We start from the raw sequence: 18644 nt of genomic DNA, 5'->3' as shown, positions 1-18644 counted from the left end.
GTTATAGTGCTCTGTTTAACTAAAAGCTTTATCACTATCAATGTACCATATTTGCTTTAAAGAACAAAGGTAAAAGTTTAGTTACCATGTGACATTGGGTTCTGGTATGCCCATAACTTTACACTCAAACTTGGCAGATTTAGATTTTCCATCCGCTGCATAAATGTTTTCCATTCTCTTAATAAAGGTGGGGGCACAGCCATATTTGGCATCAAAATCTTTTTGCCTGAAACTTTAAAGAGAGAAAGATAGTGTACTATGACCATAATTTAACAAGAGGCCCATGGGCCACATCGCTCACCTGAGCACTGTGGCTTGGAAAAGGTAGAAAATTGGTTTATTATTGAAAAGTTTTAATCCAAAAGAAGTCCCATGACCAATCATGGCTTTACTATTCTTGAGAAGTTGATTTTTAAAGAATTTTTCTATATATTTCTATGTAAAACTTTGGTCGGCCATTGTGGCCCCGCCCTACCCCTGGGGGTCATGATTTGAACAAACTTGAATCTACACTACCTGAGGATGCTTCCATATAAATATGACCAATCTTGGCTTTGTATTTCTTGAGAAGAAGATTTTTCAAGAATTTTCCTATATATTTCTATGTAAAACTTTGGTCAGCCATTGTGGCCCCGCCCTACCCTCGGGGGTCATGATTTGAACAAACTTGAATCTACACTACCTGGGGATGCTTCCATATAAATATAATGAATTATGGCTTTGCTATTCTTGAGAAGAAGATTTTAAAAAATTTTCCCATATATTTCTATGTAAAACTTTGGTCGGCCATTTTGGTCCCGCCCTACCCCCAGGGGTCATGATTTGAACAAACTTGAATCTACACTACCTAGGGATGTTTCCACATAAATATGACCAAACATGGCTTTGTTATTCTAGAGAAGAAGATTTTTAAAGAATTTTCCCATATATTTCTATGTAAAACTTTGGTTGGCAATTGTGGCCCTGCCCTACCCCCGGGGGTCATGATTTGAACAAACTTGAATCTACACTATCTGAGGATGCTTCCATATAAATATGACCAATCATGGCTTTGTTATCTTGAGAAGAAGATTTTTCAAGAATTTTCCTATATATTTCTATGTAAAACTTTGATCGGCCATTGTGGCCCCGCCCTATCCCCAGGGGTCAAGATTTGAACAAACTTGAATCTACACTACCTGAGGATAATTCCACATGAGTTTCATCTTTCCTAGCCCAGTGGTTCTTGAGAAGAAGATTTTTAAAGATTTTTCCTATATATTCCTATTTAAAACTTTGATCGGCCATTTTGGCCCCACCCTACCCCCGGGGGTCATGATTTGAACAAACTTGAATCTACACTACCTGAGGATAATTTCACATGAGATTCATCTTTCCTAGCCCAGTGGTTCTTGAGAAGAAGATTTTTAAAGATTTTTCCTATATATTCCTATTTAAAACTTTGATCGGCCATTTTGGCCCCACCCTACCACCGTGGGTCATGATTTGAACAAATTTGAATCTACACTACCTGAGGATGATTCCACATGAGTTTCATCTTTCCTGGCCCAGTGGTTCTTAAGAAGAAGATTTTTTAAAAATGCCAATAATTTTTCACTAATTCATAATTATCTCCCCTTAGAAATGGGCGTGGCCCTTCATTTGAACAAACTTGAATCCCCTTCACCCAAGGATGCTTTGTGGCAAGTTTGGTTGAAATTGGCCCACCGGTTCTTGAGAAGAAGTCGAAAATGTGAAAAGTTTACGGACAGACAGACGGACAGCTAGACAGACAGACAGACAGACGCCGGACAAAATGTGATCAGAAAAGCTCACTTGAGCCTTCGGCTTAGGTGAGCTAAAAACTTGACTTAAAATGACAGAATTGCACTCCACAACCTTCTCCAAAGATACATGTAGGTAACACTGTATCACATGTTAATTTCCTTGAAAAAGGCATTGCTCTCATTAATCATGTAAATTTTATAGACGTGCAGAGAAATCAGACATTTGAAAAGTTTTTAACTGAGTTACTTTTCTTACCTTGGTTGATCCTCTTTGAATTCCATTGGAGCACGTTTGACAGTCAGTTTACTGCTGCAGTACACCTCACCCTCAGAGTTCACGGCCTTACATGTGATTTTGCCCTCATCCTCCTGTCGAAGGTCATTCAAGGTCAGTTTGTAGGTGTCTGCTTCCTGGCTCATCTGAAACCTTCTGTGAGTTTCCTGTAAAGGACAAAAGCAACAAGTCTTCAGACCCATAGAGAGAACTGTACAGGCATGAAAAATACATATTTTGGTTTGACTTCAAGAGCAGATATAAACCTGTGACAATAAAGTCCAGTGATTTACAGTAATTGGTTTGTAGTTATACACATATGCCGCAGATATTTGTATGTAGATATACAAATCTGACTTAAAATACAGGTTTGTGAATGTACTGGCATGAGGCTTACAGATATTAGGAAGTTGGACAGTCCTAGATATTGTTTTGTAGTTGACTACAGACTTACAAATGTCAGTGTGTGGTTGTATATTGACTTACAGATATTGGTTTGTGGTTGTACAGCCAGGAGACTTTAGGTTTTGGTTCACCTACTGCCACCACCTCATACACCATCTGCCCCCCAGCTGTTGATGTGACATCATCTATGGAACAGAAAATCACTTTTTGTAATAATATTGAACAAAGTAATAGACACACAAATTAAAGCTGAGATCTGAGTACTAGTGTTTTTATCTGTATAATATAAAAGCATTAGCTGGTTGAAATCAGGGGCGTCGGCAAGTATTTGACATTGGGGAGGCGAACTAGATTACTAGATTGAAAAGGGGGGGGGGGGGGGGTTAACTGACGTGTTTTTACTTAAATTCAAATTTCTACCAGTATATTGATATATTTTCCCATTCTGTCAATGTTTCAAAGACTCCACCTGATTAAAAAAACAAAATCGTTTAAATTTATATGATTTTATTTACGTCATGTCATAAGCACATATGAGAATCAAGTAGTTGAATAAATATTATTTTGAGATGCATATATACTTATCTTTAAAATAATCAATTAATAAGCACTAATATACACTACATAAATGAAATCTGTTCATTAAATAATACACAATGCGTCCAAAAATGAAGCTCCGTCCATCCCGTGCTGACACAAAGTCGTTAGCAACTGCCAAAATGTTCAACGCATCTGTAGCCTCCCTGTGCGTGTGCAGGATCATCAAATGATTCAGTCTTTCTTCTGAAGTGTTCGGCTAAGATTGTCTGTGTGACGTAGAATCTCGTATCCAAGGGACACTCCAAAGAGAAAGTCAAAACTTTGCATCTGAGTTTTTACGCCGATGATCCTGGAACGGGCTTCTGGATCCTTTGTGCACTCATAGCAGGTCTGCCATAAGGACTGAAGGACAGAGTAGTTTTCCAGAATGCTGTTCAAACTGGCAGCTCTAACAGTCCATCGAGTAGGGCATAGCACACGGAATCCCGGCGTATCAGGTGCCATCTCACGCTTTAGCAGTCCAATATGGTATCCCTCCTGGGCGAATACTTTACAAGTTTGGACATTTCAAACACAGTATCCAAGGAATCACGCATCACCTTTGATTTTTTCACTGTATCACCAACTGCCAAGTTGAGCGCATGTCCATAACAGTGCGTGTAGATAGCCCTAGTCTCTTTGCTGGTGATGGTAGCAGCCACACCCTTTTTGGCTCCGGACATATTGCTGGCTCCATCGTCGGAATCTTGATGTTTCCGGAATTTAGAAGTGGCATCCTTCCAATTACAGAATCCCGTGGAAATAAAACTGCCGTCGGCCTTGGAGTTGGAAATCTTGCCCTCTTTTGCAGCAACCATGCAGGTGAAACAGAAAGCCAGATCTTTTGCCTGAAAATAAGAACAAATTTAATTTCAATATATTATTTTTTTTTTTTAAATCGTTTTTTCTCTTTTAAAGTGTAATCATTGTACATTAACCAATGATTTCAACACAATCAATATATTAAAATTTGTATCCTTTCAAAATATCATTGAAAAGATAAAAAATATATATCTTTTCATGTTTAATGTACTTACTTCGTCATAACGTAACCATGCGTATTGTTTAAACCAAGTGGGGTTGAATGAACGCAGTTCTGGATTCTTCTTGCCGAAAGAACGCTTAGGAAATTTAAAATTAACAGGCTGATTAATACTTTTTAATCCGGCCATTTTTGAAATTGAAATGCAGAATAAGTGTAATAATATTAAAAAAAAAATCATCTCAAGTTGTTTTAGACAGTGATTTTAACTAATTTTCAGTTTTCCCCCTTTAATTAATATGCTCATACGTTGTAATATTTTCGATAATTGTTTAATGACTTGCAATCATGTTGAATCATCAAAGCTTCCAAACATCGATCGACCAATTAATTGGACAATGAACAATTTGTAGCAAACCCGCACTTACAGCAATCATAATGACTACCCTGTTAATTGTGTACACACGCCAGGTACAGGTATATATAGACATGTATGTATATCCCAATTTTGACGTCTGTGTAAACAATAGCTTGTACACACTTTGCCGCTCCATTGACCACAGAACATGCAGAATGCCGTTATACTCGCCGCTCCAATGAGCAGATTTCGCCGTTTAAAAAAATCATTTTAAAAAGAAAAACAATCTCACTATTTTTTTTTTTTTTTTTTGCAAAATTATTGGGGCGGCGACCGCCGCCCTTGCCGCCCCTTTGCCGACGCCCCTGGAAATACATAGTTTAAATATATACATCTAAATGCTTATTTAAATCTATATTTTCTTTGATACATGCTCACACCCATTTCAATCTTTGTCTAAACATACAAGGACATACACCAGCTACGTTGGACAGGACTTTAATGTTTTTGACTGCTATTCCAATACGATCATCTATTTACTTCTCCCTTACCTATTCTCTTTAAGAACTTGGGCAGCATGGGGACCCCTTTGATGCTCTGATCTAGCATCGTCAGCCCTGCACTACACACTGCCTCCCCTAGGGAGTTCTTCAGATGACAGGAGTAGGTCCCGGCGTCCTTGGTCAGTGACTTCCTGATGGACAGACTACAGATGTTCTCCTGCTGCTGGATCTGTACATTGTCTGAGGATTTGATCTCCAGGTCATTCAACAACCACCTACATGTACAAAAAAAAAGATCAAAACATTGTACTAACTTACTTCCAAGCAGTCACTAAGAATTGTTGATGCCACTTGAATTTCCTTACCTGACAACTGGCATTGGTTTTCCTGCTATCATACACTGGAAAGTGGTTGGCAAACCTTCTGTGATTGTCTGGTCGTAAAACTTTGTCAAAAACTTCGGAGCAATATCTGCATCTTCTAGTTGTTCTTCAAGAGCTGAAATACATTATTTTTATTTCAAACCAATCTGTATATTAAAGCTGTTATCCTATGTCAATTATTCAGAGATTACAACCCCTATAATTTATCAAAAGGATATGAATAATTTAATGATGAAGCATTCATTTCAGGAGAGGTCAACAAGAAGCAAATTTTGAATTGTGTCGAACCTATTCCCAGTTTCATATAAATCTGGATTGTCAAAACTTTGGAGGAAGGCAATGATAAGTATGCACCTTCTGGGCATCTTGTAGCTGCTAAATGATGACCTACCTATGACATTGAGGTAAGCCTCTGTCATGACCTCCCCGTACTTGTTGGGGGCCCAGCAGTGAGGGAATAATGACCTACCTATGACATTGAGGTAAGCCTCTGTCATGGCCTCCCCGTACTTGTTGGGGGCCCAGCAGTGAGGGAATGATGACCTACCTATGACATTGAGGTAAGCCTCTGTGATGGCCTCCCCGTACTTGTTGGGGGCCCAGCAGTGAGGGAATGATGACCTACCTATGACACTGAGGTAAGCCTCTGTCATGGCCTCCCCATAGTCCCATACTTGTTGGGGGCCCAGCAGTGAGGGAATGATGACCTACCTATGACATTGAGGTAAGCCTCTGTCATGGTTAAATGATGACCTACCTATGACATTGAGGTAAGCCTCTGTCATGGTTAAATGATGACCTACCTATGACATTGAGGTAAGCCTCTGTCATGGCCTCCCCATACTTGTTGTGAGCCCAGCAGGTGTAGCGACCTGTGTCCCCCATCTCCACATTTTGTACCAGCAGGGAGTAAATCTCATTGTTATAGTTCAGGAGTTTGTATCGATCACCAGATTGTACCACCTTACCATCCTTCATCCTGTAAATAAAAGATATATAGATCTTACAAACATCAAACTAATATCTCATGTTAAAGATTAAGCTACCATAAAGAATTACCAAACTTTCCAGGTGATTTCTGGTTTTGGGATGAGCCACAACTTACCAGGTAATTTCTGGTTAGGGTGAGCCACCATGCAGCATAACCAAACTTACCAGGTGATTTCTGGTTTGGGATGAGCCACAACTTACCAGGTGATTCTGGTTTGGGGTGAGCCACCATGCAGCATAACCAAACTTACCAGGTGATTTCTGGTTTGGGATGAGCCACAACTTACCAGGTGATTCTGGTTTGGGGTGAGCCACCATGCAGCATAACCAAACTTACCAGGTAATTTCTGGTTTGGGATGAGCCACAACTTACCAGGTGATTTCTGGTTTGGGGTGAGCCACCACGCGGCAGTCGAAACGAGCCAGTCTTCCTTCCTCCACCTGACAACTGTTCATCTGGAAGAAGTAGGCCGGAGTCTGGAACTCCTCCTCAGCCAAACCTTCCTTGTATTTCTTCAAACTGGAAGGCTGGGCTGTAATATAAAGGAAGTGCTAAATCTTTACGTCTCACAAAATATCCAGGCCAAAATGATTCATTGATATAAAATAATCAAAACTTCAGCATACTTCGTAGAATCATGCATTATCGAACATACATGCATTTCTACAACCTTAATTCTTGTGTTTTTAGAACAAAAACTTGTAACTGGACAGTGATTTGAAGATTTTTACATGGATTTCAGCACCATAAAAATAAAAGTGAGTAATCTTATTTTTCAAGAGGTGTTTTTGCTAAAATTATGCAATATATAATCTCTAGTCTATATTTAGGAATCTACAGAATTCTTCTTTCAGGACACCCTGATGAAAGGTAAGAAAAAATCAACTTAATCAATTTCCTACCATTTCCGACGAGTAGCTCGGCAGAGCTTATGGTAGATCCATTGACGTTCATGGCTCTAGCTGTGTAGAGTCCAGTGTCCTCTTTCTTGGTTTTGGGGAATTCCAGGACGTGGACGTTCCCCTCTGAGAGAACTCGACACATGTCTGTGCTCTTTAGTGGTCGGTTGTTCTTCAGCCATAACACCTTGGGTTGTGGTATACCGACAACAACACACTCCAGTCTGGCCGTAGAGTTCTCTACAATAAATATACCATATGATGAACGATTTGCAAAAAGTTGTAGATCATGGGTTATTCTTCATGTTCTTCATGCTTTATGAAATATGCTTGAAACAAATCTATTGAATACAACATTCCATTTGCTCTGATATATATTTACTCATATAACAACTTTCTGGGGCCTTTGTCATGTTTGAATAGATCTCATGATATTTTACCTGATACAACTGTTTTCTTAAGTTTTTTCCTGAAGATTGGTCTAGTTGTTCCATCTTCAAATTCTGGTTGTATATCATGACTGGTGTCTATGATCTTGAAATCTGGGTTTACAAATTATTAATACATATTATACAAACTGGACTTCTTAAAAAACGTTAATATACACTGTGTATCATAAATTTTCCTTAGCATCATATGTCTTATACATAAAAATTGTATTAAGTTTTCAATTTTTGTTTTTTTTTTTACAGCTTGAGAAAAAGTTCAACTGCTAGTAGTTCTTTTTTCTTTATGTCAATTAGCTTTAATTGGTAGATAATCTGTGACACTCACCGTCAGAGCTAGCCAGTGAGACATTGTCTGCAGTCTCCGCCCTTTTCACAGCTGAAGATTTGACTTTGGGGGTCTTGGTTGCGATTTTTCTGTGTTCTGGCATCTTGGAAGGTTTTTCTACATTAACTCCTACAGTACAGAAAGCTTTCATTTAGATGCTTAGAGAGATACAAAAAAACCCAGCAGATTTATTCCTCCGAAACATCAGTAAGACATCATTCTTATAATCAAAATGAAGCAACATAAAAAAAATCATTCTCCACAGATTGACTGACAAAGTATACATGTAGGTCTACTTCCAACAATATGCTAATGAAATATGATTTGATAAATTGTTTGAAAGGACATGAAATACTCTTGATTCAATTTTGTATACCTTAATGTCTGGAATATGTTTCAATTTACATACTGCTCATTATAAATGTGTTATAAAAACAATATTAATGGTAAACTTCATCATTTACATGTCATTACACAAACATCCTGAATATTTGATAATCCTGATCACAGACTGAGGCAGCACCTCTACACTCAGACAAGCCTGTTGTTCTAAATCTGGATTATAAAACATTCCATAGAACATACACACTTCACTGAAGAATTCCTGAAACCAAAATAAACACTGTGTGCTGTATCACATTCCTACAGATTTGTCTAGATGAATAATACTCCAGTAACACTCGGCCACAGTCTGATCAGTAGCTATGAGAGTCCTGCAGAGTGTTTTGACATTGATATGACCTCTGTAGACAATTTGTTATCACCGCCCAACAGCTTCTGTAGCGAACACAGATCACAGATAACAGGTCTGAGCCTCAATACACATCCTCTACAGCCAAAGGTGTAATCAAAATACTCTAAATACAGGGGCACTTTAATTTCTGTTCAATCAGACAAATTGCAGCACACCCTCAGTAGAGAAGGTTCTAATTAAGCACTGTCAGTCTGAAGAGCATGCAGGAAAGAATGCAGCTCAGCAGGTGTACAATTAACTCACAATTCTCTAACCAGTACAAACCAAAACCTGCCTGTTCTATAGGAATACAGTTTATATGGTAAAACCTGCCTAAAAAGTCGTGGCCATTTTACAAAAGAACTTATGGTTAAGAACAAAAACTTCAGTTGATTGTAAAATTTTGCAACAGTAATGATTTTGTTTAAAATTGCTAGTGTGAAAGTATATCTTCCTACATACCTTCCTACATACCTTTTAAAAAGATTCAAACCATTTTCTATACAAAATAAATTAGAAAGTTATTAGCAGAATTAAATTTGGGTATTAGTTGTTAGTTCTTTTGTAAAACAGGCCCCGGGCCTATAGTAAAGGAAAACAGTTTATATGATAAAACCTGCCCAAGAGCCTCTTGGCTTATCAAGTTCTCTTGGAATACACTAGAAAATTTTCTAGGGAGCAGTCATTATTTGGATTGCATCAGAGGAGAATTAATTACTCTGCTTGTGGTGGTTAGGTAAGAACATTACAAACAGATGTGTGAGATAAAAATCCTTCATTCTACCTAGCCTGGCTGTATCTCCCCAATACACATTCAAACAGTACAGCATTACAAGGGTGTGTCAACTATACTGGAAAACATGCAATGCTGTTGGAAAACTATATATAGTATACTATTTTTAAGTGTGGAAGCTTTATCACTTCAAATGCATACATTCCAAAGAGTCAAATACATGTATAAGAGTCCCACTGAGGTTTTCATTGTAAAATTCTTTGCAAAAAATAGGGAAATAACTTAGCATATGAACACTTTTGAAGAAAATATTTCCACAAAATTTATCAAAATTAAGAAATTGCAAGTAAAAATTTAACTACATCATTTTAGAATGAATTTTTCAACTGATAGGTAAAAGGATATGTCATTATAGTGTTTCTGTGATGTTATGATTATCTGAAGATCTTTAAGACGGGGTCATAAAAAGTGTGATAAAACAAATAAACACATACTAGACATAAGTGCTTGAAATTTTAAACACGGGAATTTGAGAATCTTACAAAAAATTTTATTTTGGTTGTTGTTTTCTGTATAATTCAATAATATCTGTTACATTCTATAATACTCAATAAAATCAGGAAATTTTCATAAATTTTTACCTTATGAGATGCCCCCTCTGGAAACATACAGTAGACTTCTGGGCTTCATGCATATATTTGAATAAAATTTTTCTCAGCACATAGTAAAATTTGAGCAAAAAATCTACATAGTATTTTCATAATTTGTTTTGAAGTGAGAAAAAAGCATTTTCCATAGAATCCCTATGAGACCATTTTTTGAGATGATCATTAAAAGTACTTGAGATAAATTTTCCTGAAACTTTGATCAACAATAGATGCATCTGTACATTTATGGTTGGTCTGATTTCTTCATAATATTTATTGTTTACATTGTAAAGTCAACAATCAATTCACAAGAGCAATTTGCAAAATACAATGCAATGTCACCAAAATCTAATCTATTTGTAGCAAAATCCCTTTTTCCTAAATATATCATTTATTTTGAAAACCATAATAGCTTTAGCTTCTTGCTAGTTCTATTAAATAAGAAAAATATTAACAACGACAGAAAAAGCTCAAGACAAAATATCATAAGGGGAGTCAAAAATTATCAAACCAATAAGTAGATGCCAAAATATTCTTTATCATGTATTTTGCCTGGTGATGCATGTAAAAGTCTGGATATAACCTTTTGATTTTATAAACAACTGGCATTGATTCAGATCTGATTAAGTCTGATCAGAATGTTAAGAATTCCTCAGTTTTAACTGAATGACGTCAATATATTCTTCGTCTATATGCTTTCTCCTGCTCCGCTCACTAAAACCTTCGAATATGTTTTAATTTTATCTTATGCAGGCATGTTAAGGTACTCCCAAAACAATTACATAATTATAACATACAATCATTCAGGGTTCAATGGAGGTCATAAGAGATTAGTTAGATTGCCATATGTCAGTTTTCAATTTTATTACTTTAGACATGCAAAATAGAAACACAATTTTAGATAATCAGTTTGTTTTACCACCTAGGAGAATATAAAAAGAAACCTAGCCTACATGCTTGTTATTGTCCTGATACAAGTTCAGTTTCTATAAGATGCTTCTTTATGTCCTGAGGTATACCCTGGTATTTTGAGGTAAACAAAACAACATGTAGTTATTTGGGGTTTGTCAGTCCCTCAAACAGCTAGCTCGCAGAGGAACGTGTATAATTTTGTGTGTATGATCTCCTGTCTATGATTTACTGTGAAGTCTCTAGAACAGAGAGGAGATGGATTCTTACATTCTATTACTGTAACTTTCTATGATAGGTTACCTGCATTTCTGAGAAGTAAACAGAGTCAGACTTCTAGGAAAATTAGCACAATCATCTCACCAGTATAAATATCATGTGACGTAATGAAAAGGGAGAGATGTGATTCTTTGACAGATATTGCGTCTATGGGTATCATTTGCTTGGTATCTTTGATAACTTATGGATAAAAAAAATCTCTCAAAATTTTAAGATAAAACTAAAGGTTTGGCAAGCTTTATAAAGAGAGAAATGTACAAAATCTGTGTCTGATGCCTTTCTTTCCCATCCATCCTATCAGTGAATTATCTTTCTGTGGGTGTAGAGATAGGGGGATATATTTTAGAAGTAGAAGTTTTATATCTATTTGATGGGATCTTACTGAGAATTATACAGCAGCCATCAGCTGTCAGGGAGTTATTGATAAGTTCTTACAGCCTTATGTTTCTACAGATAAGGTTCTAGACACAGTGCTCTCTGCCAAGCATAACATCCACAAGATAGAGGTTCCGAAATTCTGCAATAACCAGACATATCATACTAAAAATCCTTTCTTCTAACTGTAAAGGGGGTAAATTGGGGATTTTTTTTTTAAATAAAAGGAACCTATTTAACATTGTACTGAGGGAAAAATATCTTTCAAACTTTCCTTCCAGAAAAATACATATAGACTGTGTTGATAGACATTGGAACAAATCAAAGTAAACCTTAACCACAGCCAACATAATAAACCAGGCCCTGAACTCTTAAAATTTGAAAGAGGCTAACAAAGAGAAATATCATTTAGCAACTATTCTCAATTTTTAACTTAAATATTGAAAACTTATAAAATGAGTTTTTTTGAAATAACATGTATAAAAGGAAAATGCCCCCCCCCCCACCTCCTTCATTTCTGTAAACCTTACATTTTTTCATTTACATGTAGAAGAAATATTTGTGAGACAGCACAATAACAACCACTGCTCGTTGGTTGAGTGACCTGAATTCTACTCACTGGTTACTAATCTATACCAGCAGTTACTGCCTGTCCATCACTCTCCAATCACCAAACATTATCACCTCACACTACAGGAGAGTTTATTTACCCTTAGCCAACGAGAACTATTCAGCACTAAATGTCAGAATTTTTTTATGTAAAAGGCTAGATGTAAATAAAAAATAAATAATGCCTCCGTTCACAGCTTCATTTTGGCCAGCTTCGTTTTGCCAGTAGTTTGTCCAACAAACTACTGGCAACAAGTCACCTTCATTTTATAACATATCTTATTGTTTACAATTTACATTTAAATTACCTATTAATTAACACCTCTACCTAGATTCATTTTTTACAATTCACAATTAAAGCAGCTCAATTAATTAATTAACACACTTACCTAGTTTCTCCTGAGCCTCCTGTATGTCTCTCACAAGTGTTTGTTTTGAGAACGGAGAACTTGTTTCCAATGTCAAAAATGAAGCTGGAGATTCCTCGTCTTCTAGCGACGCATCCCACAATGCCAGACTCCTCCCCGAGTCATCCTCGCACAGAGCAACGGTCCGCAACTAAAAAACAATTACACAAATAAACCACCAAAACCAATGTAGAGTTCAGTAACTGCCAATGGATAAGCAGTAAGCCAAAAGCCTAGATAGAAATTACAGGGGGATGCTAGCATAAGCCACTTGCTGGGATTCTGGAGGAAGATTACATCAGTGATAAGACTGTCTACCTGTGAACACACGCTCAGGAATCTGCTATCCTCCTCAGCATTGCTACCAGCGGATTTTGGCAGAAGCCGGCCAATGTTTCTGACTCACAAGAGTAGATACTTTACATCCCTGTTTATTTATAGACAACCCTGATAACACTTCTGTTAGCTTTAACAAGGTTCTGCTGTTTAGAAGGCATACGACATTCTTCTTTAACTTCTAGCAATCAAGAATTCTACTTAAGTTATTTATATATCCTAATCTACATATATACATCTTCAAACTTACAGGCAACAAATGAATCAAATCTCGAACTTTTCAATCAAACAAATAAATTTTTATCAAAGTGGAATAATTTTAAAAATTACTGTTAAAACTCAGAGAGTAGCTGTTCACATGTTTTTAATGCCAGAGCTCAATATCACTTGTCTTTATGATTAATCATGGATTTAAAAAATATTTTTATTGATATAAACTTTTAAAAAAATCTTTCAGGGGCAATAACTTTGTTAAGGGGTAAATGAATCCTTTTATAACAAGAGACCCAGGGGCCACACTGCTCACCTGAGCAATTGGCTAGGAAAAAGCACATATCAGATCAGAACTGAAATTTTAATGAGGTTGGGGGAGGAGGGGGTCATGATTTGAACAAACTTGAATCTACAATACCTGAGGATGATTCCACATGAGTTTCATCTTTCCTGTCTCAATGGTTCTTGAGAAGAAGATTTTTAAAGATTTTTCCTATATATTCCTTTGTAAAACTTCGATCGGCCATTTTGGCCCCACCCTGCCCCCTGGGATCATGATTTGAACAAACTTAAATCAACACTACCTGAGAATAATTTCACATGAGTTTCATCTTTCCTGTCTCAATGGTTCTTGAGAAGAAGATTTTTAAAGATTTTTCCTATATATTCCTATGTAAAACTTCGATCAGCCATTTTGGCCCCACCCTAACCCCGGGGGTCATGATTTGAACAAATTTGAATCTACACTACATGAGGATGATTCCACATGAATTTCATCTTTCCTGACCCAGTGGTTCTTGAGAAGAAGAATTTTAAAAAAATTTCCAATATATTCCTATGTAAAACTTTGATCGGCCATTTTGGCCCACCCTAGCCCCAGGGGTCATGATTTGAACAAACTTGAATCTATAGTACCTGAGGATGATTCCACATGAGTTTCATCTTTCCTGGCCCAGTGGTTCTTGAGAAGAAGATTTTTTAAAAATGCCATTAATTTTCCTATAATTCATAATTATCTCCCCTTGGAAAAGGGCGTGGCCCTTCATTTGAACAAACTTGAATCCCCTTTACCCAAGGATACTTTGTAGCAAGTTTGGTTGAAATTGGCACAGTGGTTCTTGAGAAGGATGAATATGTGAAAAGTTTACAACGACAACAACAACAACGACAGACAACGGATAAATTTTGATCAGAATAACTCACTTGAGCCTTCGGCTCAGGTGAGCTAATCAATAAATTGTACATCAAATAGTCTCCTTTATTAGTTAAGACATTGGTGAATATTTGTATCTCTTTGGTTTATGGTTTGAGAGAAGTAATGATAGCAATGCATGTCCAAGGGGTCATAAATTTGTAAATTTCTCAGCGATCAGAATTTGAGGTCAAGAAATGAAAATTTTAGATAGTTTTTATTATAACTAGGGCTAATTGTAACGGGGACCGTTACAGATGTTCCCCAAACGCTCCCCAACTCCCTTTTGGTGCCACATTTCTTTCAGCTCTATTAGATAAGACATACTTTGTGCAATTTAGACTTAAACAACGTTTTCCCAGAAGACTACAAAATATATTTAAATTTAAGCATGACATGCGAGTTCATGTGAATGCATGTGGGTAATGATCATATCATCTTTTCTACACTATGTAAATATATTCAAAGAGACTTAATATCAAAGCATTTAATCCAGAAGTATTAAAAAATACACTTATTCAAGCATATTTTAATTTTACTCATTTCACGTGCACACACGGTCAAGCATGTGCATGATGACCATACCTTCTTGTAGGGGACCATTATGTCTATCAATATTCTAAATACCATCCTATTTCTTTGAAAACCAAGGAAGTTATAACCATTTAAAGTTTAAGCCAATCAGATTTCAGCGCACGTGCATGCGTGTGATTTAATGACAATTGTTATATATCATATTGTAGGACATCCTATTGTATGCTTATGTTTTAAATTTCAAAGCATTTCGTCTAAAAACGGAAAAGATATTGAGATTTTTGTTTCAGCCAATCAGAGTGAAGAACACGTGCACGCACGTGCATGACGACCATACCATCTTGTTGGAGTTTATTATGTCTGTCTATGTTCTAAATCCCATCCTGTTTGGTTGAAAAACAAGGGAGTTACAGCCATTTAAAGTTTAAGCCAATCAGATTGCAGCGCACGTGCATGCGCATGTTTTTACGACAACTGTTATATATCATATTGTAGGTAATCCTAATACATGACTATGTTTAAAATTTCAAAGCATTTCGTCAAAAATTAAAAAAGATATTGCGATTTTTGTTTCAGCCAATCACAGCAAAGCACACGTGCACGCACGTGCATGCATGTGCATGACAATTACACCACCTTGTAGGAGTCCATTATGTCTGTCTATGTTCTAAATCCCATACTGTTTGGTTGAAAAACAAAGGAGTTATAGCCATTTAAAGTTTAAGCCAATCAGATTGCAGTGCACGTGCATGCGCGTGTTTACATGACAATTGTTATATATCATATTGTAGTGCATCCTAAAGTATGCCTATGTTTTAAATTTCATAGCATTTTGTCAAAAAACAGAAAAGATATTGAGCTTTTTGTTTCAGCCAATCAGAGCGAAGCGCACGTGCATGCGCGTGAGTTCGTGCTAATTTGACAGTGTCACATTATCTACAGTATTAATATATCTTTATATGATGAGTTTCAAATCATTTCATAAAAAAATGTAAAAGTAATAGCTATATTAAGTATATCAGTCAATTCACTCATTTCACGCGCACGCACGTGCATGCGTGTGCGCGCAAAATGACCTTCGTTCCGCACACCTACACTACACACCTATTAACCCTAAAAAGGTTTTAGCTCAGTTGGGTGAACAGTTTCTGAGAACACTCGCGGACAAAAAAAGTACCGGAGAAGAAATAAGAAAAAAAACTAGAGCAAAGCTCGTTGCAAAGCAACGAGTAGGTCTTCCGTCCTGTTTGACCGGAAGTTTATGCTACTTCCGGTGTGACCGGAAGTGTTGACGACCGACAGAAAATTAATTTTTATGCTCCCAGTGACAGATGTTACCCAAAAATTTTTCAAGAACGGTAAAAATACGCGTTTTTCGACTACTTCCGGTTTGGCCGGAAATGACGTCGACGGACATATTTTGACGACTGCATTAGATTAAGCTTGACATTTTGAACAACTTTGCTTCATGGACGTATTACAAATTCTCAATACTTTTTGAGTAGTGTTGGCAAATCGGACGATTTTTAGTAACCGGTTACTCGCTCAATCTTCCGATCGAGTACCCGGTTACTCGGATGATTTATTCATATGTATCATTTATCTCATCTTTTACTCATCGGTTCTAATAAAACACAAAGGTATTGTGAATTAACTTTATTTATAAACTTAAAAAGAACACGCACGCAATATCTTGAATTTTAAATATAATTATAATCAAAAAATTAATTGAATCAGAAGAAAAATAAATATTCAATGTTTCACGCTATTTTACAATGGCGTTCATCAGTTTAACTTTTCAACCCCCGATCAAGGAGAATAATTATTTAGAAATTTGAAGTCACGATAACTCCAATTCACATTAATTACATTTTACAGGTATAGAATCAGCTGTTCTTTTAAAATACTTCCGAGCTATACATGTCTTTGGCGGCATCTTTTTAAATTATTTAATGAGGTAATTATAACTTGGGTCTTCAAAACTTGTATAACCTGCTGGCAATCCAATTAAGCTATCAATTAAGTGTGAAAACCAAACAATCGTATTAGTGAAGCCATAGATCATTAAGTCTAACGGTAAAGAAAATTAGAGAAATGTTTATTTGTACCCTTATAAACAAATTAACATTTTAGTTTTTAGTTATTTACCATATAAGATGCATTTTATCCGAGTAACCGAATAGCAGTTTTACTAACCGATACTCGCATCGTTCGACGGTTAACCGGTTAACCGGGTACTCGTTGCCAACACTATTTTTGAGATATAAAGTAAAAACTTTCGGCCTCTGTAGGCCCCTTATTTTAGGGGCCAGCCCTTTTTTCGAGATATCATTTGGAAGAATTTAAAATTCTACACTTCTTTTGTTCTATATGTTTTAACGAATTCTAGTCAACTCGGCACCTGGTATACTCGGCATCTGGTGAACTCGGCACCAAGCAAAGTGAATTCGGCACCAGGTATATTCGGCACCTAGTAAACTCGGCACCTGGTAAATTCGGCATCTAGTGAATTCGGCACCTATATTATACGACTAACTTTTCACCTATTTTTTTTTTTTATCTTTTCATTGCCTATGTTTTTAATTTTTCTAATGTAAGGAGTGAATTAATTGACGTTTTGCAATTGATACACACTATAGATTTTTAAAAAAATCTTTTTCAAGATATAAAGTTTCAAAAAATTAAAATAATACAGCAGCGAAACATTCACCATAGAAGTAAACAAGGAAAAGAATACACGGCACGAATCTAGAAAAAATGTGATAGTAAGGAAATATTTTTAATATCATCGATGTTCATAACTGTTTTCTCTTAAAATGATAGTGAATGATAAAATAGAAATTTTCTTATATCAAATTTTTGGCAAATTATACACTAATATCAAGGAACATACATGTATAATTAATGTATCGTCTATGCTTTAGCCCATATACATGTATTAGGGTTATTTTCCAAGTTTTTCGGGCTTTGAAAAAAAAAATAAACATTGATTATATTTTATTTTTGACAGATCATCATGCTCCATATATTCATCAATAAGTCAATATTAAAAAAAATTAACATAATGATTATAATTTCACTTCAATAAAAATCTTCTCAAAGCAGCAGGCTTGGTAGGATCTACATGAGGTCGTGTAATTAGGGTTGTAAACGCACGTGTTTAATAACCAGATGTATTTTATTACCGAGTGTAGAACATTTTAATTAGATGTCAAATGGATCATTTTACGTTAATATGTTACAAATACATGTATAATGATGACCAAAAAAAAGTTTTTTTTTGTGGGAGTGGTCACTACAGAAATATACTCTAAATAAATGCTGAATACGGACTAGTTGAATAGTTTAACAAATAGTAAACTAGAGTTAATATAACAGGGACCGTAACGGATGTTCCCCAAACTCTCCCCAACTCCTTTTTTTTTGCCTAATTCCTGTAAGACTTTTTAAAAAATATGTTCAGTATCGAAGGATTTCATAAAAGAATTATAAAAGCTACAATGATATCAACTACGTCATGCAAATGAACATGGCATATTGTCTTTACCATTAACATATCTTTATTTCGTGAGATTTTCATCCCGTTTTGTTGAGAATCAAAAACAAACAAACTATTTAAAGTATTCGAGCTGAAAAAAAAATAAAAATTGGAGATTATGTGTAGATTTACATGATATTTGCTATTTATCAAATTATATATATTTTTCACCGCATTAGAACTTAAATAGACCTTTAAATATCTCCACGTTTCTAGAAACTGATG

At 36.0% G+C, this 18644-nt stretch overlaps 1 protein-coding gene across 4 annotated transcripts in view; it reads right to left on the bottom strand.

The window, feature by feature from the left end:
- Positions 1-18644, bottom strand: part of LOC134257299 (titin-like) — an 85082-nt gene that overhangs the window by 43390 nt on the left and 23048 nt on the right. For all 4 annotated transcript variants that reach the window (XM_062739933.1, XM_062739934.1, XM_062739936.1 and 1 more), the window contains exons 15-25: positions 12589-12757; positions 7915-8043; positions 7581-7682; positions 7144-7380; positions 6614-6773; positions 6054-6229; positions 5233-5365; positions 4916-5142; positions 2527-2630; positions 2023-2207; positions 86-232 (exon numbers count right to left, since the gene is read on the bottom strand). In XM_062739933.1, coding sequence (XP_062595917.1) covers positions 86-232; positions 2023-2207; positions 2527-2630; positions 4916-5142; positions 5233-5365; positions 6054-6229; positions 6614-6773; positions 7144-7380; positions 7581-7682; positions 7915-8043; positions 12589-12757 — 1769 coding nt within the window. The remainder of the gene's footprint in view (positions 1-85; positions 233-2022; positions 2208-2526; positions 2631-4915; positions 5143-5232; positions 5366-6053; positions 6230-6613; positions 6774-7143; positions 7381-7580; positions 7683-7914; positions 8044-12588; positions 12758-18644) is intronic.

Source organism: Saccostrea cucullata, unplaced genomic scaffold (assembly GCF_032062105.1).
Source record: "Saccostrea cucullata isolate Sc308-1 unplaced genomic scaffold, CSIRO_AGI_Scuc_v1 ctg2626, whole genome shotgun sequence".
Classification (NCBI taxonomy): domain Eukaryota; kingdom Metazoa; phylum Mollusca; class Bivalvia; order Ostreida; family Ostreidae; genus Saccostrea; species Saccostrea cuccullata.
Note: the sequence above shows the minus strand (reverse complement) of the source record. Positions and strands in the feature narration are given on the sequence as shown.